The 25,625-nt window shown below is 43.7% G+C and overlaps 1 protein-coding gene across 1 annotated transcript in view; it reads left to right on the top strand.

The window, feature by feature from the left end:
• Nucleotides 1-20,314, top strand: part of LOC135378350 (diacylglycerol O-acyltransferase 1-like) — a 99,960-nt gene extending 79,646 nt beyond the window's left edge. Inside the window, exons 3-15 of the mRNA XM_064611365.1 lie at nt 2,049-2,089; nt 3,448-3,533; nt 7,834-7,886; nt 7,966-8,068; nt 11,693-11,821; nt 11,916-12,011; nt 12,643-12,746; nt 13,597-13,677; nt 14,975-15,019; nt 15,184-15,296; nt 15,568-15,721; nt 17,048-17,110; nt 18,804-20,314. Of these exons, the coding sequence (XP_064467435.1) occupies nt 2,049-2,089; nt 3,448-3,533; nt 7,834-7,886; nt 7,966-8,068; nt 11,693-11,821; nt 11,916-12,011; nt 12,643-12,746; nt 13,597-13,677; nt 14,975-15,019; nt 15,184-15,296; nt 15,568-15,721; nt 17,048-17,110; nt 18,804-18,965 (1,230 nt within the window). The 3' untranslated portion in view covers nt 18,966-20,314. The remainder of the gene's footprint in view (nt 1-2,048; nt 2,090-3,447; nt 3,534-7,833; nt 7,887-7,965; nt 8,069-11,692; nt 11,822-11,915; nt 12,012-12,642; nt 12,747-13,596; nt 13,678-14,974; nt 15,020-15,183; nt 15,297-15,567; nt 15,722-17,047; nt 17,111-18,803) is intronic.
• The last annotated feature ends 5,311 nt before the right edge of the window (nt 20,315-25,625 follow it).

The following is a 25,625-nucleotide window of genomic DNA, read 5'->3' as shown; positions in this document are numbered from 1 at the left end:
ATAGCTTGTGACATGAAAGTTACCACTATCATGTGATCAGTACCTTGCTTGCTCATCAGCTGCTTTCAGTGCATAGGTTGGCACATATCTAGAAATTCATTCCACATCACATCATGACGGACAGTGCCGGCGTCTGCTTTTCATCTTGGGGGGGACAAGTGGGAAATTTGTGCCCCCCCTCCGTAGACGCCGGTCCTGATGATGGACCTTGCTCACACCTCAACATCACAAACCATCATTTGACTTCATGCAGCTTCAAAATTCATCATTGGGTTTCAACATCAAAACCCATCATTCAACATAAACTTCGACATCACAGTAGCCAATCATTCAGCTTCAACATCATATCATTGTCCATCATCCAACATCATATCATTCTCCGTGATGTGATGGGGGACGGTGTCCATAATGGTCATCACTTGTCAATTTACCAACCTATGTGTCAGTGACCGTTCCTGTCAAGCAGAATTGGGGGAGAAAATTACCAGCTCTATGAAGCTGGAACACCTATTCTATTTTCTGTTTTCAAACCCGAATTGTTTGGAAGGGAGTGACCCACCTTGTATCAGTGATTTTGTATGGTAAACGGGCAAACTGTTCCAGCCTTATTGTTTCCATAATCTTCCTCTCTAGTGTACACTTTGTTTTTGTTTTTTGAAATTGTGCATTTGCCACACACTAAGATATTTTCAAGCCATTGGTTTTATGTTGCAACGTAATGTATGATGACAGGCAACGCTTCAGCCTGGGAACAGTGTATCTTGGAAATTTTTATCACGGCTGCTAAAATTTGCTGCCTTTCTTGGCTGGGTTTGGTTCCTAGACTTGGTATCATTAAGCAGACATGTTGGTCATAAGAAATGCATGTATTTCCAATCAAAATTTGAAAGGTTCAATGCCTCCCTTAAATTAACGTCTCCCACGCTGTTGCAATATTACTGGAATATCTCCTGTTTTTCGTTTGTTTCTGGAAAGGACCATGTTGATTTACAGGGTAAACAGCTGCGTCCACAAGGAAATGGGCACCTTGGAGTGTGTGTTTGCGCAACCTGATTCAGCCAGTGCTCAAGGTCAACTCTCTATACACCTGCAGAATGTCTTGTAAACATGGAGGGGGAAGGAGATGAACATGCTTCTTGTGTTTAATCTTCCTCAACAGGAACCTCACATGCAACATCTTTCAAACTGTATCACTTAATGGCCCAAGTTGTGCTGCACAGTGCAATTCACACAACATGAAACAAAAGCATACCTCTGCACCTATATTGCATCTTGAGTGTCCTTGGGCAGTGGTAAAAATACTGAACTGTTTTCAAATATAACCTGTGGAAAGTAATAACTGTGCTTTCTTTGCATTACTCCAGGAGCGTCAGCCAGCTGAATAAACAAACGAAAAACTAAATCACAGTGCCAGTTTGCTTCATTCACAGCAATACCATTTGCTGTGAGATACCAGATAGGGCTTGTCACAGATTTGCACTGTGTTACCTAGAACATATTGGCACCAAACTTGGCCAAACTCGTACCTGTGGCCTAGCACTTGTGCAAGCACTATAGTCTGACAAGATTAAAAGGCAGTGATGGGTCTGGCTGACATTTTCAGCATCAGTTTGCCTCTAGCTATGATGGTAGTCGATGCATTATTGTCGACACAGAATTTTCAACAAGTTGTTTCATGTCACAACTTCATGGCTGGTGTCCACATTCTCAAACCTTGCGATACTTAAAAAGAGGTACCAACTAACAGGTCAGGGCACATTATATTGTCTGGCTCGAACTAGAATATCTGAGACAACTATATAATAAACAAATAAATAAACTGATCCAGTACTTATGGGCAGGACGTCATGTGTTCGTGTTCTGCTAGTTTGAGTGCCCAGAGCATTGGTTGTGTTTGTAGTGCCAGTGATAGGGACAGTGATTTGTAGTGCAACGGAATAGCTGGACTTCCAGAGTGATTCCATCTAGCAGTACAATGCATCCTATGGTATTGATGGGCACACTAAAGTTTTAATTATAAGTGCCTAATTTTGGCTTGACTCTTACAGATTCTGTCCAATGGCAGGGTCGCCCTAGAAAATTTAATCAAGTAAGTAGTTAATTAGTATTACTCCACATGCTTGCAAATTTTCTCCTCCCTGTCATTTACTGATTTGTTGAACTGTGGCACAATGCAGAGGTTGTAATTTATTATAACTACACATAATTGTTACATGAAGTAAAATTAAATATAAAACAACTGGACTTGAAGAATGCTTTCTAGACTTACTAGATGGGCAAGGAAGACTGAGAAGAGGAAATTCGTTTAAGATTTTCGTGTTCTTACTTTTCCTCTCCATGTATGTGTTCGTTTCTCCAGATAACTGCTTAAATTTGAGGTGACTGTTTTTGAAACTGGAATAATTGTTTTGCCCCACAAGTATAAGAACACTCCTGGGGAATGGAAACCTTTTATGTAGTGTTGCCAGTGGAAGGACTTGTAGTGCTGAACTTACTTTTTTTTAAATATGTACTAGATATAATGTGATTTTCACTAAAGAATCGCCGTGCATGATATTGCTTGAGACGCATGACCATCACAAGGCTTATAAGTAGGGATGTGCCAACCGAATCCGCGAATCCACAAATCCTAGGCAGGGATTCGAGATTCGGGAATCCGAATCCCAGTGCCCAAAACGACGAATCGAATCTTACGAATCCACCGACCACATTTGTTCGTTTCTTTTACAAATTGGCGCCTCCGGAGTGCGCCGAAAGCCTCCGGAGTTCGCCGAAAGCCTCATTGGCCGACGGGTGTTTTCTTGTTTCTTTGTTTCCATTGCTCTGGACTGAAAGAGTTCAGGCAGGAACTGTTACATTACAAGTTTAAAAGTAATATGGTTCTGCTTTTGGTTGTTGCTTTAGCTTTATGGAAATAATTCAGACACGAGAATTTATGAATTTCTCATAGTCGATGAACAATATGTTAAATATACTATATGGGTCTACTTTCACCCGAAACTGAACTATTATTTATCGATTTTTCATTAAACAAACGTGTCATATTCTGCTTCAAAACACTCTCCAGTAGAAGTTTTTTTTCCTGGCTTTTTAAACTCTTTTTATAGAAAGGATTCGAAAGATTCGAGATTCGTAAGATTCGAGATTCGTAAGATTCGTGGATTCGCAGAACCTTCCTTGGATTCGGATCCGGATTCGAAAAATTCTGGATTCGTCCCCTCTCTACTTATAAGGATTGCGTTAGATGCAGAAGCATAGATGCCACTGTAAAGTTAATCTTTTAATACAGCATAGTACTCAGATTCTGATGGTGCATGGCATCATTGTATGATACGGGAAATGGTATAATCGACGGACATCTGCATGCTTGTTCTTCAACTTTGTTCTCCCATGCTGTTTTTTTTAAAGTGTAGCTGAGTAGGTTGAGTAGATTCCCCTCCTTTTCAGGTATGGCATTTTGGTCGACCCAGTGAAGTGGATACGTGTGCTGCTGCTTGACCCTGGATCGTGGCCACCTGTCTATATTACTTTTGGTAATTTTTCTCAATGACCTTGCCTACAGCCAGTGGCCACCACAATAGGTACCTCGCTTAATACGTTACAACAGTTTGTCCCAGCACGTCAGAGAGGGTAAAGCTTGGGAAAACCATGTGACGAAATGTCTGTCCACTCACAAGGCAGCAATAGGGGGGCATTCATACGTCGGCATGGTACAGCGCTTGGGATCACAGATGAAAATGTGCGCCTAACCTTGAGCTGCTACCCCTTATCTGGGAGAGAGGCCAATGAGGTTGCTCCCCAGACAGTAGGGGAGAGAGGGAAACTGGGGAGCTGCGCAGAGAGCTGACCTACTTGCGTAGCGTATATCTAGTAGGGCTTCCTGTTGCTGCAGGAAAAAGCTTCACAACTTATGCTCCACAAGATGTCTGAAGCCTACTTGGTAGACACTACGTCGTGCCAATGCTCATAGCCGATGACTTCATGGTCTGTACCCTGCTCTCTGCATGGTGCAATGCAGTCACAATTCACCTGAACAGTTTTCCAATTTTTAAGTGTCCAGAGTCGGTGATTGTGCGTCAGTGCTGGCCTCTTGGAGCTTTCTTGTTCCTAGTTGGCACGAGAGGAACGGCCTGACACAACGTGTGGTGTATCGTCCGTTTGGATATGCTCTATGCTTGCAGCTGTTTTACTGGATGGCGGCCTCTTTGGCTCCTGCATCTGGGGAGCCCCTTGACAAGTTGCTCCCCTCTGTCGTCCACCAGTAGTTTTTATCCACTTGCTTGGTTCTGAGTGGATATTTTGCTAGTTTCTTCAGCTCTATCTGTACAGCCGTGACACCATGGTATGTTAGAAGAGTGATGGTCTCAGAGATACATACAACTTTCACAAAACCTGTAGAAAGCAAGGATAAATTGACAAACATACCTGACTACAAATCGTGCTGCTCTCTTGTTTTTGCCCATCCATTCATTTTTTTTTTCTTTTTGCAGGATAGGGGTGTACCTGATAACATGGCCACTGAGTGTGTATGTTATGTAAGATTATATAAGTAGTAGGTAACAGTTGTAATTATGAGCAAGTTTTATAATCCAAAGCAAATAGTATAGCTATTATTGTTGCCTTGGCGTATTCACTTTGTCCTCAGCATGCATTAAGCATGTTTGTGAAAGAGAGCCTTGTGTGCTTGTTATTGAACATTCTGTTCACCTTCAAGCAGTAAAAGTAAGAGACAAGTACGGAATATATGTTGCTTAGAGAGATTGCGAGAAGATGTAGACTGTCCGTGTTTCTTGGCGTTTGTTACCATCTTAGAGAGATCGTTTGCATTAACGCAAAACAGTGTTCTGACACAGGATGTATGGGGCCGGTGGGTACATATCCTCCTGTTCACCTCCTGTCGCCTCGCTTCAAGACAGTGTTCCGAGTTTGTTTGGTCTGGAATAGCCTGTTTCTGTGTGTGCAGGTTTGTGAGCTGCAATATAGACATTTGAGCAGGACTGTGCGAATAGTAATTTTAAAACCAAAGCAAATAGGCAAAAGCAATAGTTATGTTACCAAAGCAAATATGAAGCAAATAGTTATGACTGAACCAAACACAGAATACATATGAACATGCAGCATATCACTACATTCTACAGGGTGTTTCACCTAACGTGATAAAAAATTCTAACTGGCGATGTACTCGCCGGAGGATTCTGGGACTTTCGGCAATTACCTTCTGGAAACTTTTGCCACCATTGAGGAAGGCTTTGGACAATTTTCAATTGCAGGAAATTATTTTGTTTCAATTGAACTTTGAAAATTGCCAAGCGAACCTCACTTTTTTTTTTTTTACAGAAATATGAAGTCCTCCACAGATAGCCACAAACACAACAAAAACTATGCACTGTATTGCAACAGAAATAGTCGAAAAAAAAATTAGTGAAAATTACGCGTTAGCCCCGCCTGCTTGATTTTTGCGAAGAAGCGCGCCTGACATTTGCGTCCAGAGGATCAAGTGTCCCCGCCTTGATTTGTTTTGTCTTCCTTGTGTATTGGCATCGAGGCGGAAGACCAGTCACAAGGACTGGCTCCCATATAACTATCTCAACAAGCTAGGACTAAAACTAGAACTAGTGCAATACCAACTCCTGCTTGTGAAATCACGTCACGTTAAGGATTGCTGTTGGTGCTTGTCGTCGCCATGCAACAGACCAAGACTGCGGAGAGTTGCGTACGGGATAACGGCACGAAAGAAAATAACGCCTTCCCAAGCAGCACAATGTACTGAAAGTCGAGTGCAATAGGGGTGGACGGTATGTGTCTTATCAATGTTCTTTAGTTTCACGAGTCTGTTCAAGGCCTTCCACCTACCCGTCCACCCCTATTGCACTCGACTTTCAGTACATTCTGCTGCTTGGGTTGTGATACGACAGTTATTTTGTTTTCTTTGTGATAAGATGGTAATCACCAGCATCAAGGTCAAAGTGGGGGAGAGAAATGTAAAACAAGAGGTGGGAACACTTCCTCCTCTAGACGCACATGTCACGCGCGCTTCTTTGCGAAAATCAAGCAGGCGGGGCTAAAGCGTAAGTTTTTTCGACTACAGTAGAATTTCGGTGATACGAATCTCACGGGGTCGCGGAAAAAATTCGTATCAAACGAATTAAACCAAAATAAAAATTGAGGCAAGAAAATAGACAGTGACTGTTCATTTTCCGTTACTGTCAATGAAAGAGGTCGGTTTTAATGCCTTTGTGTCTCCGTTTTCGGCCAATGTTGCCCAAATACGCGAGATGTTTCCAAAGACTTAGCACGTGCTTTTCACCCGCGAGTCGCGCGACAGTGGTCTAAAGCGAGCTTCTCCTAAAGCAAGCAGGCGTTAGGTGAAGCTGACTTGCGGAATGGTGAGGCCTAATGTTGCCACAAGTTGTCCTGATATGTTCCCTCCACGTGTTCTGTGGTTCTGGTCGCTGTTTTCCGCCAGAGCGATGTCACACAGTTTCGCGGTTTATTGTTGAGAGGGGGGTAAAAAGGTCAAAACAGAGATAATGTGATAAGGTTCCGGGCCGTTCAATCCCTTTGATCTTATCTCCACCACCACCAAAAGAAAAGACATTGCTTGCATTGCGCTACATGATGTAAGGGAGTTCGTGGTGATGATCGCCCTCGCTTTTCGAAAGACGCAGCAGCATGACTCGCGCGCTCTCGCGTCAGGGGGAACGACCTCTGTCGCATCCTCGGCTGATTCGTATCATCCGTAAAGGCAAGATAACGCGTTCATATCATCCGAACTCTAATACATGGGAAGAATAGGCATTCCGGCCGGGACCGAAAAAGAATTCGTATCATCCCTAAATTCGTATCATCCCTAAATTCGTATCATCCCTAAATTCGTATCATCCCTAAATTCGTATCATCCCTAAATTCGTATCATCCCTAAATTCGTATCATTGAGATTGTACTGTATTTCTGTTGTGACACTGTGCATAGTTTTTGTTGGGTCTGTGGTTATCCCTGGAGGACTTCATAGTCCTGTAAAAAAAAGTTAGGTTCGCCTGGCAGTTTTCAAAGTTCAATTTAAAAAAATAAATTTCCCTCAATTAAAAATTGTCCAAAGCCTTCCTAAGTGGCGGCAAAAGTTTCTAGAAGGTAACTGCCGAAAGTCCCACAATCCTCCGGCGAGTATGTCGCCAGTTAGAATTTTTTATCACTTTCGGTGAAACACCCTGTATATGCATAGGGATCTTCACAGCACTTGCTTTATATTATACCATCTCTTCTCGGACTTACAAGTGCAGCTTCTGAACTATTCAAATACATTTGGTTTGGCAGAAAAAATCGATACGATTCAAATGTGGAATTCCATATTCGATTCAAATGGAATTTACAATTATTCGCTTTGCTATTTGGAAAATCCACATATTCACGCAGCCCTATGTTGTTGTGGTTATGAGAACAGTCCAATGGTCAAGGTCATGTTATCTTTTTGTACCAGAATACCCCAAATAACACATGACTAGCAGCCTAGCAGACCCTCAGTATCTCAGACTTGTGTAATCACACCCAGGACCAGTTCCACCCGAAAGATGAAATTTCCTGTATTGTGTTTGTTGTACTGTACCGGAAATGTTTATCATAGCTTCACATAGTCTAGCCACAAACCATGAAAGTGCATTGCCCTTCTTGATTGTAGTAGATGACTTCCCAAAAGTCCTGCAACACTTTGTAACATGCTACCATGTTAGAGCTACTATCTACCATTCCATACATTTGCACAAGATGCACTTTTTTTCTTTTCTGTGCTCATCAGGATTCATCCTTAATACTGCTCCCTTCCTCTCCTCTTTTTAGGGTTAAACTTCTGCATTCTCTTTTCTCTCTGGATTGAGAAACTGATTGCTGCTGTAAGTGCAACACTTTTCATGGCAAGCTATTTGTAACTTTGCTCATCCTAAAGTATTTGTATATATATCTCCCTCATAGGGAAGGATTTCAGATGGGATTGCTCGCAACTTGCAAGTGATCAACTTCTTCCTCATCTTGCTTGTTCCACCTATGGTAGTCTTAAAGTGGAATTGTAATCCTGGTAAGTGAAACACTGCATCAATATACCAATAAAGTGCACCTCTGCATGAGAGGCGGTGAACAGAAGAGAGAACATGTGACTGCATGAGAGGTGACGGAGGATAGTTTTCTAAGCAACTATGGATCCCCCCCCCCCTCTCTCTCTTGTTCGAAATGCAGCCATTGGGGTCACATCCTTCACAAATGCAGAATGGAGAAACCGTCAGGGATATACCACAGGTTTATCTACATGAGTGTACTCTAAAGGCAGAACTTCACTTCATAAGATGTTCTGCACCAACCTTAAGTAGGGCCTGACCTTTTCAGTTTGCCTCCGATTGTTCCCCCCTGAATCAGTTTTGGACCAGTTTGGGTTAAACCTGATTTCAACCCGAATTCCAATCCCCTTTCATGTGCACTGTATAGTACGCATGTGCAATGTACAGTCAAACCTCGTTACAACGAAACTCGATACAACGAAATTCGCGATACAGCGAAATAATTCGGATTCCCCGGCAGACGCCCGTAGAAAACAATACATTTGAACCCCCGCTACAACGAAAGGCTTTTTGGCCGCGACCTCGGTACAGCGAAAGAACGAGATGGGGTTTACGACCGCAAATCCGACGTCAAGGTCACGAAAAGGAACGCAGCAACGCAAACAGTGCCCTGTTCCCGCAGCAAGGGTATGCCGATCGCGATTAGGGTCAGATGCCTCCCGAAGATAAGTGATATGACTCAGGAGGAAGTCTCCTTTGTCGTTTCTCCTTTCCCGCATCAGAGTTTCCCTCCTTTTCTCCCTCGGGGTGCAGTTAGAAAACGACTCGAGCAGTAGCGCGACGCATCTCTCTTTGTGGTGACGTTTTCGAAGGAAATTGTTGACAGGATAACCTCATCATGGATACAGACCGTCGGAAGAGGAAAGTGCTGTCTCTTGACGACAAAGCTGCCATGATCAGAGCAGTGGCGTCCGGGAGAAAGAAAGTGGACATCGCGAAGGACTACGCCGTGTCCCCAAGCACGCTGTCTACCATACTCAAGAACAAGGAGAACATCTTGAAGGCAGCTGATCAAGGAGCATTTGCGCAGCGCAAAAGACTGAAGACATCGCCGTACGAAGAGGTTGAGAAGGCGGTTTTCACGTGGTTCGCCGACACAAGAGCTAAGGGCATCCCTGTGAGCGGTGCAGTCTTGCAGCAGAAGGCAAAGGATTTTGCGTGCATCCTCGGCTGTGATGACTTCAAAGCCAGCAGCGGATGGCTTCAGCGATTTAAAGAACGCCACGATATCGTCGGGAAGGTTTTGTGTGGAGAAAGCTCCTCCGTCAACAGGGTGGAGGCGAACACGTGGGTCTCGAGCCACGTGCCTGACATTCTCGCCAAGTACGAGCCAGACGATGTCTACAACGCGGATGAGTTCGGACTCTTCTTCCAGATGCTCCCAAACAGAACGCTTGACGTGAAGGGTAGCCGCTGCCATGGCGGAAAACAAAGTAAACAGCGCCTGACTGTGATGTTATGTGTGAACATGGACGGCAGCGACAAGCGCCCGCCGCTTGTCATTGGAAAAAGCATGTGGCCACGCTGCTTCAAAGGACATCCAAGGCTTCCAGTTAAGTATGTCGCCAACAGCAAGGCCTGGATGACCAGGGCCATTTTTGGAGAGTGGCTGAAGTCCTTTGACGACGATATGCGAAGAAAGAAACGGACTGTTTGTCTCCTCCTGGACAACTGCACCGCCCATCATGTAGTGGGCATAAAAGTGACAAACATTGAGCTGGTGTACTTTCCAGCAAACTCAACATCTGTGCTACAGCCTCTGGATCAGGGGATAATACACAGTGTAAAGTGCGGGTACCGCGAGCGTCTCATCCAGCGCTTACTTGTGAACATTCAGTTGCGACGAGATACGAAAACTGATGTTTTCATGGCGTTAGAAATGCTGTCGGCAGCTTGGGCGTCAACAAAGGTGAGCGTTATTGCAAACTGTTTCCGTCATGCTGGTTTCGTACTGTGTGATGATAGCGAAGTGCCAGATGATGACACTACTGAAGAATGTGAGCAGAACCGCGTTGTGCAAAGCGGTATCGGGAGCGCGTGGGAGACTCTACGTAACCACGGCGCCATACGTGACGGCATAAGCCTCGACGATTTTCTTGACGTAGACAACGATGTTGTGGCAACTGAAAGTCTCACGGAAGAGGAGATCGTGGCAACCGCTTGCGGCCGCAGTGCAGACGACAACGAAGACGACAACGGCGAAGACGTCGAACCTTGTGTGCCGACAGCTCATGAGGTGGTCGATGCCATTGACATACTTAGAAGGTTTGCCGGGTCGCAACCCGACATGGAGAAGGCTGTGGAGGCTTTGGCGGTATATGAACAAAGTGTCACACCACATCTTCTGGGTACGACTCAGACAAGAATAACAACATATTTTACGCAGGAATAAAACTTCGCACGTGTGCTTTCTCGGTATACTCATCGTCGTCTTCATTTTCTTTTACAAGATGCTTTTTCGGGTCGTAGCGCGTGATGTTCAGTGCGTGCCCGCGATTTGCGACTTCGCGTATCGAGACTTTCGATACAACGAAATGCTCGATACAACGAAAGAAATTGCGATCCCCTTAAGTTTCGTTATATCGAGGTTCGACTACATATTATTTGACTGCATAATAAACTATGAAGCACATTTGATGTTGCAACGTGTGCTGCTTGGGACTATAATTAATGCGAAATGCATGTTTGATCAATATGCGCACCTTTAAAGGAGTACAGAGGGCCATCCAAAAAAATTTCAGATTAAGACATCTGATGAAAGTGTGTGTGTCATTATACCGGATAGCGCGAAAGGTTTTGATGTGTGCAATTTGTTTCCCAGAAAAAAACTCAAATAAACGTAGCTCCGCGCCTTCACCGTTAACTCGCCACTCCAGCTATAACGAGGATGAGGAGGTATGATGGCACGTCACCGATGACGGCATAAGGAGACTCGTTCTGGCTTGCCGGTCAGTCGGGGTCAGCGCATTGTCCCTTTGCCGCCGTAAACCTGTTTTGCCAGTTCTCCCGGAGAATTGGGGATAGAAGGAGTGGCCGAAGCATTACCGAGCAAGCAGAAAGGCTTTATGAGAACCCCGAACAGCCGAGTAGCAGACGACAGCGGAGTAGCAGACAACATTCCTCTAGGTCAATCAGCGAGCGTTCTCCTTATAGCGTCAGCGCGAGGTTCCAGGCAGATCACAGGCTGGTACTGCTCTTCACCACCGTTGTGCACGGTCTCTTTTTGCAGCGTATTTTAAATTCAATTTCTGCGATAATTATGACTGTGTGGTGTAAATTACTTCACATGGTGCATCTTACTGGCAAACTTAACAGTTTTATAGGAAGAAAACTGGGTGTTAAAAATGACTTCTGTGCTACTTTAACTGTGAGCCACTTGCTGGACAGAAAGAAAACGTAACCAGATATCACCTGAATGTATCAATAGCAATCGATTTGCCCCGAATTAGATTTAAAGAGCACCTGACCCCCCAAATTCAGTACCAAATAAGACGAAAAACCCTGTACGAATTTGCATTTCCATCACATTGCTTCTGTACGTGTAGAACAAGTTCTCATAGAGAATAAGTGTTTTTAATGACTTGCAGTAACGTCTTCAATGGCACTGGCATGTGCTACAGTCCTCTTCCTCAAATTGGTGTCCTATCATATGGTGAACCTCTGGTGTCGTCAACAGACAGCAGCACTCAAGCGCTTGAAGCGCAGATCTTCTTCAGGTACTTGTAGTGTTGCGTTGTGATTACAATTTTGTATTTTTATTTTTTTGTCATTGCATCATCCATGTTATCATTGCCTCTTTTGATGTTTTAGAGTCCCTGTTCAAGCCATCCAATGGACACTACCAACCCACAAATGGACACAAGAAGCCAGTCTACGTTACATATCCTGACAATCTAAACTTGAATGGTTAGTCTTACTTAAAATGAGGGCAAAGGCATCGTGCATAAATGATGTTGTGATTTCTGAAAGTTTCATAACTTCTTGACCAACCCTTTGTCATAGTCTCAAGCCCTCAGGCGCCATCCTTCAGATATCCTAATTATCGTAGAACTCGTTTACTTTGAAAAAGCCACCAATAGATACCTTTGAATCAGCAAGGGATTCATCCCCATTTGAGGGAAGTTCGACTTCTCTGCAGTTTTCTAGGGCTCCTTGAGCTGTCTGGTTTGACCCATACCTAACACGTCTATCATAGATCAATGCAACATCTTTGGTCGATGCCTATGGTGACAAGATCATATGGTCGTGCAAATTATGTACTGCTCGCGACACGGTTGTCTGAAATCTCCGATCAGTGGATCCGCAGTCCGCGCTTCCTTGGTCGCCCTCCGAAATGTTGTGTCAATATTGTATTTAAAGGTAGACCACATGGTGCACATGTTTATTACTCAAAACGAATGGCCCTGCAACACCTGGAGATTTAGAATGGGTTGAACTGCGGGACGCTAATTTCAGACAACCGTGTCGCAAGCAGTACATATAAGATACTTGAAGTGGGCTTGAACGTGACTTGTGAATTGGTATGGTTAATTTTCAGACATCTACTATTTCGTGTTTGTGCCTACGCTCTGCTACGAGCTGAACTTTCCACGGTCAGCTCGCATTCGCAAGAGGTTTCTTTTTAGGAGGTTCCTTGAATCTGTAAGTAACTTTTAATTGTTTCTGTGTTAGTGTGGTTCACTTTTACAATACCGTGATCAGGAGAGGATCCAAGGTTTTTCTGTGGTGTGTGTGGTGAGGTTGGGTGGGGCTCCAGCCAGCATGCTATATACACTGCCTAAGATCAATTGAAGCACATGATGAAAAAAATGGAGATGTGGGGGTCAAAACATCCCCCATCCCCCTAGATCCACCCCTGATTGTGCTGTAGCTGCAGCTAATGTACAAAGTATGGACAACCGCATTCGTGTATGTCAGCTACCTTCATTTTGGTGGCTGCCTGTGATGTGCCATTTGTGGGTTTGGGGGGTTGGGATCTTCAAGTGGAGGACTTTGAACAAAAAGCATCACCAAAGGTGCCACCGGACTATTACTGTCGATAAATGCTTGGTATTTGTACGAAATTCGCTTGAATTCTTGATGCATTGAGCGAGGAATAGTGGTTCTCATCTAGGAATTTGCAAATTGCCTCAAGCTCTGACATCCCACCACAAGTTTTTAATGATCTTTGCACATGTGTGTTTTGTTTCTCTCTCTCTTTCTTTTCCTCTTGTGTCATTGAGGCACTTCTGAGAAGTGGAGGAACAGACTCCTGGGTGTCACCCGGCTCTAGTCTTCTGTAAATAAATAGATATTTCCTCCTTCTCCTCAGTTTCTCTGTGTTCCCTCAGATTCCTGCCATGAAGTCTTAGGATCGCTAATGCCGATCTAATAATAAACTAGTTGTATCATGTGCCAAGTTTTATTAAAGCCCTCCGAAATAATTTGATGATAGCCTTGTGTAAGAGTTGAAAAAGTTGAAAAACATTTTGACAATTTTCTCTACTTTCAGCTTCTTCTTCTGCAATTAATATTGGCACTTGCTCAGCAATGGATTGTGCCAATTATGAAGAACTCTCTGAAGCCATTTCAGGTAAAGAAATTAAATTAAAGGGGTGACAACAGCTAGATTTCTATCCCTGATTCAAAAGCTTTAGACTTCCACTTACATCTGTGACTGGATACAGTATTTTTGGATCACAACAAAGTTTGCTCAACAAGTACAGCTCTCTGCAACGTTCACTTTAACGCAGCGACAGCTGGCGAAGAAGTTGGAGAGTCACCCTATTGGCGCTAAGTAGAACTATAGGGAGAGAGCGTTGTGGGCTATCTCACTCATGCTTGGGGGTGTTTGTCGAGAAGCCGCCTCCTCCCCATGATAACCCTCCTCCGCGTGTTCGGCGGAGTGTCTGCTGCGCTAATGGGGTGACTCTCCAAATGTTCCGCCAGCCAGTGCCGCGTTAAAGTTAATGACAGCTTCAGTTGAACCTTTATATAACAAAATTCAAAATGACCACACTTTAGTTCATTAAATACAATAATTCATTAAATTGGACTTGTTGAAAAAAAATGGTTAAAGCACCGACCTGAGCAGCCCATTCTAGTGCACGTCGTTTTCTCATAAGACTGGCTCAAAAGTACAAACGGCACTCTTCTTGAATATCGTGCAAGATTTATTGAGCACAAACCTCGTCGCTGTACTTACGGTTCCATTCAGGAGCAGACAAAAAAAAGTTTTGCATGAATCATCCCTTCTGATGCAAGCACAGAACGTTCCTAACTCTCGGATAGCAACGTCACTTTTCTTTTCGCTCTTGGACATTGCATCGAATATCGTCAGTGTCTTGTAAACTGAAAAAAACCTTTTTGGACTGCACTAATCGCAAAGAACAACAGGAAAGAGATTGAAACACGAAAGTGACACGGGTGTGACTGCGCTGCTTCCATAGCAAAAGCGATGAGATGGATGGATGCCCAATCTTCCGATTACGTCATTCCACGTGACAACGTCAATAACCCATAACAACGCATAGTGTTGATGTTACTTCTCTCTCCCTCTAATGGGGTGCAGCACTCCTCCTCCCTCACCCCCTCTCGCTCTCACTTGGGGATTGGCACCTGCCATTGCATGCGGTGCTGCAGTAATATTTTTCAGGCTTCTTGTGCTGCAGGCTTCATTAAATAGAACATGCCGAACGAAAATACTTAGTTAAATCGAGCGCAGAAATTCATTGGCCTCTATCGAGAAGCGTACGTGCAACAGAAATCGTACATTAAATAGAGGATTTCCTTAAATCGACTATTGGTATATCTAGGCTTAACCGTATTTCTCACATCGCTGGAATGCGCGGTAGAGTTCAGATGTGAAAGCTTCTTTTGTCTGGTTGTAGGAGATGAATTTTCCGGCCATGCTTGAACGACTACTCAAGTTAGCGGTAAGATTTTGCGACGACTTTTAAACTTTCCCTGTATGTGTTGAAATGTTATGGCACATGTAATCTACATGCTTCATTGTAGAGTTGTTTAAATATAATTAGTTTGAATGCTGCTTCAGGGCAGCGTTGGTTAAACATCATGATTTGTTTATTTAATGATGCAGGTTCCAAACATTTTGATCTGGCTGGTGATGTTTTACTGGTTTTTCCACTCAACTCTCAACACCCTAGCAGAGCTAATGAGGTTTGCTGATAGGGAGTTCTACAGAGACTGGTGGTAAGTGCATTCTTCCCTTCTAGAAATCAATTTGATTTTATGTTGAGCTGTTTTAGTGTTATCCTGTATGACACACCTTTTTTTCAAATTTACCGGTTAGGTTAGTATTGAGCTGTTCAGAAGCTAATGCTATGGAATTTGACAGTTGACTTGGTTTCACATTCACAAATTCTTCACTCAGCATGGCAGCATTGTTTGAAGAATGCTATGTTGTTACTTTTTGTATGTGTGCTCCTCCGTTGAGATGTCATGTTTTGTTGCAAATCTTCAGGAATGCAGAAACAGTACAGTACTTCTGGCAGAACTGGAACATTCCAGTTCACAGATGGTGCTTGCGACATCTGTACAAGCCACTTATTGCAATGGGGATGTCAAAGCAGCTGGCCTGCATCCATGTGTTTCTCCTCTCTGCCTTTTTCCACGAGGTATTTGTTCCCCTATCTTTTATTTGATGGGTGTCTGTACCTATGTCAACTATGTCACATTGTCCACTCTGTTCTGTGATGCCCTCAGTGAGCCCTGAACGTGAATAAAAAAAAAAAATATGTATATGTTTTTAAAATAATGATGTACAAATGCATATAACTGTATAAAGTATGGTCTAAGAAGGTGACTAAATACACTTGTCACACGGGCAGTTTTAACCACTGTTACGCTTGACCGACGTTACCCGACCAAACTGCAGTTATCGTGAACCACGGTTTGTTGTTGTCGCACGGCAGTTTGTGACATGTTAGCAGTGACCACCTGATCGTGACACAAGCACCAGGTAAATTTTGATTACGCTGTATATCATGAAAAGAAAAGGGTATAATGGCAATTAAAAAGCTTAACAATAATTAAATATGCGGTACGCGCATGATTATTTGTGGAAAATGTCATTACACACGTATTGACTTTGGGAAGTCGGAATCTCGAAACTGTGGTTACCTCGCGAAATCGAAGTTTCCAAGCTCGGTTTCCCATAACCGAGGTTAGCTGCGTAACCTCCGTTCGGTCGGCCGTGTGACTGCGGCGAACCACGGTTACGTGTAACCGCAGTTGCCTTAACCGTGGTTAGCGCTGCCCGTGTGACAAGGGCATAAGAAGTGTACAGGAAAGTAAAATGTTGGTACTTTATTAAAGAATTTAAAAGGGGGAAGTGATTAATTACTGGCTGTAACTAGTAATACCTTCCATTTACCTTCTTTCATAAATTATGTACTAGCATTTTACTTTCCGCTTAACTTCTGCTTCAGACTCGCTTATTCATTATTTTGTATGTGTTTGTCGGTGTCTCTAAAACATACTATGGGTGTCTATAAAATGTAGAACACAGATGCAGTGAAATCCTGGTAATATGCATGGTGTCCCACTGAATGCAGGACATTCATGGACGCGATACATCAAGAGTTTGAAGAGCACTTTTGAGATTATCACTGTGGGGCACACATGAGGAGAATCTTAAAATTCCCTTTACTGACATGATTAAAATTTTGTGCTAATGAACTTCCTCACTAAAATATTGCCATGGCCACAGCTGCAGAGTCGTACGCCACCACAAATGATAGCTGAATGTACCATTGCCACAAGTGATTAAAACCAGCTGGCCGTGTTTACTGTCAGAAGATGAGGTCTCTTGAACAAGAGCAGATCCTTTGGTTTGACCTTAATTTTGAAAGCATGTATGTGCTTGCTGTATATTATTGTTGTTTTATATCTCAACAGCCTTGAAAGCATGTTCATTGTTATCTGGTTGTTTATCTTTTCAGTACCTGGTGAGTGTGCCGCTAAAGATGTTTCGTGTGTGGGCCTTCTCGGGAATGCTAGCACAAGTAAGTATTTTTCTCGATTGATGTATTAGGTATCCTGCCTGACATTCAGTTAACCCGATCAACTTGAAGGTCTACTGGGGTCCAGCAGTCATGCAGTTAAACTGGCGCTTCTGTGCATAGTGACCCAGTTATGATTAGAGCCTGAAGTTTTCGGGAAATATTTTTCTCTAACTTTGGGGGGTAAAAATCGGGTAAATAAACATGTGCACTAAATTCATGTGAATTCGGGTGAAAAAACTTCCAGTATGCTAAATTCGGGGTGAAATCGGGCTCAGTTACTCAACTAACTGTAGTGGTTTGGTACAAATGGTGATGTAACTGAATTTTTCTGCCAAACAAGTAAATTAATGCATTCCTACAGACATCCCAGTGAGGGCAATTTGCCAGGTAAAAATCGGGTTTCACCCTAAAGAGGCAACCTTCAGTTCGGGGTGCAAATTCGGGGAAGAATTGGGTAAAACCCTAAAACTTCAGGCTCTAGTTATGATCCAGTTAAATAGTTTATGAAAGCCTGAAAGACTCCTAGTACTACTGGAACAAGACGGAAAGGGACAAATTGCTGAGTAGTTTGTTTGTCCTTTTCCTTTGTCTGTCTTTCAGCTGCTTTGTACATTTTGTATCAGCTTCAGCTACCCTGCGCAAAGACCTTAGCGTAATAAGTTGAACCTGCGCGTAATGATCCCCTGTGCAACGATATACCTTGTACAATGATCAGTTTTACTTTGACTGTCAAAAGTGTGCATTGTATCTATAGGGATAGGACCCGCATGTAACAACGGAGCTCGCCATTCTGGGTACCTATACAACAATGCCAGATGCCCTACTACGGTACGCTGCCCTCTTTTGTGAATGGTAGGACACCACGGGAGCGGGAACGCCACGCGACTCTGTGCTTAGTCATCATACTATTGACCTGCGTTCCACATTAGATTGGATGCTTTGTCTTCTTTGGAGCTGATCATTTTGTGTTTTGGTGACGGGTTGTCCACATCACTCCAATTTGGCACGTCAGCTTTGAGTCAGCGATGATGTCTCAACCAAAGAAATGTAAGGCGCAGTAGGCTTGAACATCAAGCTCGCAATCGTTGACGAACGTCATCATGGAAGAAGATGATGTCTATTGACCAGAAGTACGGCCTCTTCCAGTAGACAATTTCAATGACTCTGGAGGCTCAAGAGTAAAATCAAAGTTGTCGGTGATGGCACATGTGCTAAACACAAGAGGATCTGGAAGAGTGCGCGTATGATCGGCGTGTCATCGACAGGATGATCTTCAACGTGGATAGGACCAAGGGGAAGACTAAGTCCCTGATTTTAAAGTAACATTGCTGATGGGTGTACAATTTCTCTATGCGTGTGGTATGGGCCTATAAGCGTATTACAGTTTACTACCGTAGCCTCCGTGCTGTTGATTTACTGAAAAAAACACACAATATTGGGGCATATGGGATATGTGGGGTATTGGAGCCTGTGAGCCCATGAGGTGCACCCATGAGGTGTGCCAGATGACCATCACGAACTGGTTCCTGAAAGCAGGCTTCATTCTGTAAAATAATTTTGGTTGCACAGTGCTTATTGAAACTCCAACTTTAATCTGAGAACAAGTTGCTTTTTGTTGCATTTTAGAGCTCCTTAACCTAATCTTTACAGATATCAAGGCCCATGATTATAATGGTTGAAACAAATTTTACAGGTGCCTTTTGCATTCTTCATCGATAGCTGCCTACAGAACCGTTACCGCAATTTGGGCAACATGGCAGTCTGGATGTCTCTAATGATAGGCCAGCCACTCGCCATTCTCATGTATTACCACGACTACTACATCATCAACTACGGCTCCAACGAATCTACATAGTTGCAGCACAGTCTTCCAAGCTGCGCGGGACGCAGACGGCCATGACTCCCCACAATCTCCCCAACATGACTAACAGTGACAATAGAACTAAGCACTGTTATGGCAGACATGGCATGCACATGCACATGTACATGCAGGATTCAACATAGTATCTGTTATCTTTTTCTGCAATATGTGCTGATTGAGTGAGAAAAATGTACTTTACCTTAGTTTCTCTTACCGACGAAATATTACCATTTTTATGTGATAAGTCCACAATGAAGCGCATTGGATGTTGGTGTACAAGGATGTTTTTTGCCTATGTTTCTGCACACTTTACAATACCTTTGACACTGTGAAGTATTTTTGTGATTGTGTTGTATATTTTTGCTGTTATAAATACTACACATATGTTATGTACCCTAAGTTTGTATCTGTTTATGACTTTTAGTGTCTGTTTCGGGTGACGAGGCATAACAGTGAGCTCCGCCGATACCATCATAGAAGGCTTATGTAAGCTGTGTGAATATAGTAGAGATGGTATATTTATCTCAAGTGCAAAACTTATTCTATATACTTTGTGAAGTTGAAACTGTATGCACACTAAGTGCAGAGATCTCATGAAGCTCTTTACTTGAAAAATAGCTTGTAGCTGCAGATAACAGTGTGGGTTCTGAAGTGCTTTGGTGTATTAAAATTTTACCCTTGCTCAAGTAAGGTACGACCGAAAAAAGATTATGTTGCATACACATATCACAGTGTACGTAAGTTTCCGTTAAGTTAGCAACTACAGAATACTAGCAGTTGAACATCGAGAGTAACTGTGCACTTCCTCTGGAAAGTGTTTCTACTGGTTCAACCTGTAACTATACTAAAATGGTCAAGTCATTAATGACGACAAGTGATGCCGGTCACTATATCAGTCAGTCGTTTCAGGATAGCATTGAGCTGCGAATTGTAGAGGCCACAACACAGCTTGTCGAGTTATCTCCCCTCAGCTTTTGTCCCTCGCTTCTCTTTCTCCATGTTTGAAAGTGAACAGTTTTGCATGCATCAGAACGTTCACGATATGCACATCTCAGTTTGCACTGCCATATGTGAAAAAGGGTTCCTACGTGCTCCCCCATTTTTCTTGAGTGTATGCACATATACCAGAGTACAAAATCTAGTCTTGTGTCTTGGTAACACATCAAGGAAAAGTCAGGGTGCCTTCTTAAAGGTTGAATGTGTCAGAACACATATTGTGTATGGTGATGCTTGTAAATATGCTGTATTCTGTAAATGAGGCATCTTGCACATGTGATTACTATAAATGTATTTTGTTAATGCAATATATATAGTGCCAATAAAACAAAATTTAGCACATCTTATCTGGAAGTCTCTGCAAGAGTACTTATAAATTGTAAAACTAATACGAAGGTATTTAACTGAATTGTAGCAGTGCAGAAGACCTGGTTCACAAGGGTTTTTCTGATATACGAGTGCATCAGTAATATTTCTTTCCCGTATTTGCTGCCATCAAAGCTAGCTGGTGCAAACAATAACTTTTTCTCATTTTTGTTTGATACTTTTTTTTGCAAACAACCGAATGTCTTGCGTTCTTCAGGCGACCGGCTTTCTTACGAGAGAATTTGACCGTTTTTCTTTGGAACCACTTTGCTGCCATTTAAATCCACCTCGTTAGTATGACAATTCGCTTATCCGACAATGACCGAGATTTGTGTCACCAGTAGGGTGAAACACATGTATTGTCCTCTCATTATTATGACCGCGGCACTTGACCCTCTGAATCGCCCCAAGGCGAGGCTAGCACGTACCTCAGAGGGACGTTAAATACGGGGTGCCGTGTGGTGAGCTCTCATCGCACGTTAAAGAACCCCCAAATGGGCAAAAGCAATCCACAGACCGACGGCTGTGGCGTCGCTCAAGGTCTCAGTTGTCTCGCGACGTTAACTCCCAATTACAAAAAAAAAAAAAGAAGTACATCAGGCCAGTGACTTAGCCACAGGGGGCAAGGGGGGGCTCGAGCCCCCCTACCTGCCACAGGCCTACCCCCGCAAATCGTACAGATCCGAGGAGAAAAAAATATATACAGGGTGAAAGATAAAAGTCACTATTTATAGTAGTATTTCTATAGTGTTTATTATTTATTAGTAGTATTTATATCACTATTTATTAGTATGTATTTGTCCCTTCTATGTTGTTCCAGCCTCAGTACATCACTTCTCTCATATACAGGGTGTCCCAGAAAACGTGTCATTAAATTATAATAAAAAAAACTACGCCACCTAGAATCATGCGGTCAACGGCATTTGTTCTTATTAGGTTTTCGCCAAACCTTCTAAAGTTAATGTGTCATGCACCCCAAATTTAATTATGTAAATATTTGCGAACTGAACTCGGAAATTTGCCAAGTAAAGGTCACTTTTTTACCCCGCTAATCTGAAGAGCGTGCCAAATTCACTCAAATTCACGATAATTGACAGTGATATTCACGAGCTATCCCATCGGAAAAAATAGCCGAATATCATGCTTTTCGGAGCACCGGACCATAACACGCGATGACTTTTAGAGCGCAATCTCTCTCAGTCCGACGAAAGGAGGTTTGAAACCCAGCCCACAGAGTGATAGTAGAAAAAGTAACAGTTCCTAAAATTGGGAGAGGGAAAGTATTATCCCAGGGAAAGTCGGACGTGATAGGCCATGCCTGTGTTATCTCTTTCTGCGATGCCGTGGTGGGCTGGGTTTCCAACCTCCTTTCGTCGGACTGACAAAGATTGCGCTGAAAAATTCATCGTGCGCATCGACCGCATGGCTCTAGGTGGCGTAGTTTTTTTTATTAAAATTCAATGACACGTTTTCTGGGACACCCTGTATACAGGGTGTCCCAGAAAGTGTCCCAGTGTATTTCCCGATTGGATAGATCCTGAACATCACTGTCAATTATCTTGAATTTGAGTAAATTCGGTACGCTCTTCATGTTGGTGGGGTAAAAAAGTGACCTCAGTTACTTGGCAAATTTCTGAGTTCACTTCGCAAAAATTTACATAATTAAACGTAGGTTACATGACATGCACATGATGAGGTGGCAAAAAAACTAGTAAGAACAAATGTCGTTGACCGCATGATTCTAGGTGGTGTAGTCTTTTTATTATAATTCAATGACACGTTTTCTGGGACACCCTGTATAAGGGGGGTAGGTTTAAGCGTGACAATCGCAAAAGTTTTTCCAGTTACCAGCGTCTATCTAAGCAGCATACTTGATTACTTTCGAAACTACATGACTTTTTCGAGCTACTTCAAATCTCGTGAGGCAGCCTCACCGCTCATGACACCCCTTATGTAAACGCATTATTAAACGTTCAAATATTCTCTATTTTCATCTCTCATCTCGCTGTGTGCGGAAGGATGAGAGTGTGGGCGTACCCAGGATCAGCGACGTGGAGGTTAAAGGTCTGGCTACGCCACTGCCTTAGGCAGAGGGCGACACGTGTTAAACGGGCACTAAAATGCAAAAACAACTTGCTCTCAAATGAAAGCCCGTGTTTCAATCGGTGCAATTCAAACAAAATTAGTTCACACAACGCTACCGTCTAGAAGAAAAACGCAATGAACACAGAGCTGTCCTTGGCGGCAACGAACGAGATCCTCAGGAGGCAAAGGTTGGCGGCATCCAATGAGACAGCAGGAGAAGCGCGTGCATGCCTATCGTGGCCGTGTGGATTTGGAACGGGTCCGATCGTAGTGTTCCGTATATGCGCGGCATGATGCGCACTGCTATATTTTCCAATACCGATTCACTGAATTGTAGCCTACAACAGTTCTCGTGAATGTTCCACTGACATTTATCTTCACGTCCTTCGGACAGCGACGCCAGTCCGCTTCGCAACGCGCACTGTTTTTCGCCGGGACTGCTCCATGGCGTAGCACCCGCTGCACGCGCAGCACGAACTAAAAACACCAATCCACGAGCTGAAACGACGTTCGCGAACCAGTTAATTATTGAAAGTTAATTAGGACATTACCTTAGGAGTTTCCCGGTGCCCTCTTAAGGAGTGCCCTTCAGCATATGCTATATTGCAACTGACTTCATCTCGAAAAAAGTTATATATATATATATATATATATACATTTTTAAACTTTGTTCGCATTTAGCTGGGACACCCTTATGTACATGAAAACGTTAAATGGACAGTAGTTGGTCCCTGTATGCCGGGACGTCGGAACGTTTTCAAATATGGGGGGAGGGGGGCAGAAATAATCCCGCGTAGGGGGGGGGTGCGGTCAGGGGGTTCCTAAACATATCTGGTATGCCTTCTTGTAAGGAAGATAATAAAGCGAGCTATGAATAATAATAATGGAATAATGACAATTAATGCTAAGCGGGGATATTTGTACAAATAAATTGCGTAGTAGGATAAAGTTATGTAAAAAAGGCGATTAGCTATACGCGGCTTGGGAGAGACAGGCGCCGCCGAAGGGCATGCACGCGACACCTAACAACAACTGCACCCGTTTCCACCCCGTACATCTTATAGTGTACGGCTACGGTTAAGACGAATACCACTGTTTCAATGCGCTTCCTAAAAATGTTCGTGACGCCGTACAATATTGACCCACTCGACTCCACTGTTGCGTTGCATGTATTGCTTCAATAGAGAGTTTTAGTACATCGTACGCTATCGCTTTTGCGTAAGTAAAGGACAGCGTTGATGGTTCTGCGCACACCCATAGCAGAAAGAGAGCTTCGCGCAGTGCGCAGAACCACCAACGCTATCTGTTACGTACGCTATCGCCTTTGCGTACGATGTACTAAAACTCTCTAATAACTTTAATCAAATCAATCATTTCACAGCACCGAACGTACATCTTCTCTCTTCCTTCCGACCCACAAATTCACGAAGCACATCGTCTATCTTTATGTCCTTCGTAATGTGTTCGTGGATATGTAATAACAGAAGATGTGTCAGCCTCCTCTGTGTCATATTCGATCTCAAGTATGTTTTGATTCGGCGGAGTGTGCTGAACGACCGCTCAGACGACGTGACTGAAGCGGGCACACTTAACACGAGGCAAAATAACCGCACTACCTGGTCGTGTAGGCTGCGAACAGTTTCTATCTGGTGGCCGAGGATGTTCGTTACGCTGGTAAACGAAATTTCTTGCCCTATAATCGTCGGGAGGAGAAGTAGCTGCGCAGCTAGCTTCTGGCAGTCGAAATCTCCGCTGTAGCGTTTGAGTTGCGTAGACAGGTCTACGTGAGAGGGAGGCCTCCCTTCTGCCGAATCAGTTATCATAGCACAAGCATCTCCATATTTTGCTGGCAAAAGCGGTGACGAATTTCTGACGTTATAACGTCAATCACCGCAAAATAGGATTTGCGCAATGAAGTTTTTGCGTCCAGGTGTCTTTCAGGTGCAGGGTTTTCGGCTTGTCCGTACCGCCTTGGGATGGTTTTCCGCCGTGGTTCAGTTGGTGGTCCAATACCCAGACGGAAGGAGATTTCTTCGGTGGCTCCCCAGAGCAATTCGAAGCCGTCGTCGGTGCGTTTTCCCTCCAAGCTCATTACTAATATTTCTGCTGATGCTTTGGCTCCAGAAGCTGTATGTCCTTCCTTCTGCAAAGCGCGTGCAAGTTGCTCACAGGGAGCGAATACCGCTAGAGCCACATGCATTCCGAGCACTGTCTCAAACTTCCTCAGTAATGATTGGTACCCCTTCAGTGTTGACCTCCTATCGTCTCTTATAGCGTCGGGCTCCTGAAGGATGCAGTCAACTGTGTCTACGACTCTTTGATAATTTTCAATGAACCTAGTGATTGCCTTGCAACGAACTGCCTATCTTGTTGGACATAATGGCACGAGACTAGTATGTCGTGCGCCGGCTACATCTGTGTCATTAAGACACGGTGCAACGACGACGTTTTCGTACACAGTTCTTCGCTTGGACGATTCGAGAATTATTTTGGTGACATTCTTGACTAGACTCAACGCATCGCTGACCAATTCAATAGATCTGGCAGTTTCTTGAAGAGCGAGATCAAGAGCATGGTTACTGCGATGCACGCAGATTGACATCGGCTGTTCATCCGATATTTGTTTTTGCACGCCGTTCAATCTTCCCGACATGTTGGCTGCTCCGTCAAAACAATGTCCGCGCCGGCACTTCAGATCGAGGCTGAGCCGAGTTAGCATGCCCTTTATTGATAGATAGAGCGTGGTTGCTTTGCTGTCGGGTGGGCAGTACATTCGTAACGTAACGGATACAACGTAACGGATGCAGAGCGAAAATTGTTCCTTACCGGAAATGTCCGTGGTTCCATCAGCCACCAGAGAGAAGAATCGGCTGCTCCTTATTTCCACGGCCACGAAGCGCTGAACCATGGGAGCCATGATCTCCAAAATTTCATTCTGAATATCGCCACTCAGGTAGTTATTTCTTTTGGCGAGCCAGTGCGTCAGGGCGGGAACATCTTCACTTCTTTCCTCTAATAAGCGGTACAGATTACCGGTGTCATCGTGTAGTCCTCTGAGGGCCTGGCCGCTTCGTGCTAGGTACCGAATGGAGCTGATTACTGTCTTCATTGCGAGTCTCGCACGTTCCTGCTCGTCACTTAGTTGGCGACTTATCAATATGTCCACAGACTCTCCTCGCTTCATCTGTACCAAAAAATCGGTGATTT

The sequence above is a fragment of the Ornithodoros turicata genome, chromosome 1 (assembly GCF_037126465.1).
Source record: "Ornithodoros turicata isolate Travis chromosome 1, ASM3712646v1, whole genome shotgun sequence".
Classification (NCBI taxonomy): domain Eukaryota; kingdom Metazoa; phylum Arthropoda; class Arachnida; order Ixodida; family Argasidae; genus Ornithodoros; species Ornithodoros turicata.
This window is presented reverse-complemented; position numbering and strand designations above follow the sequence as displayed.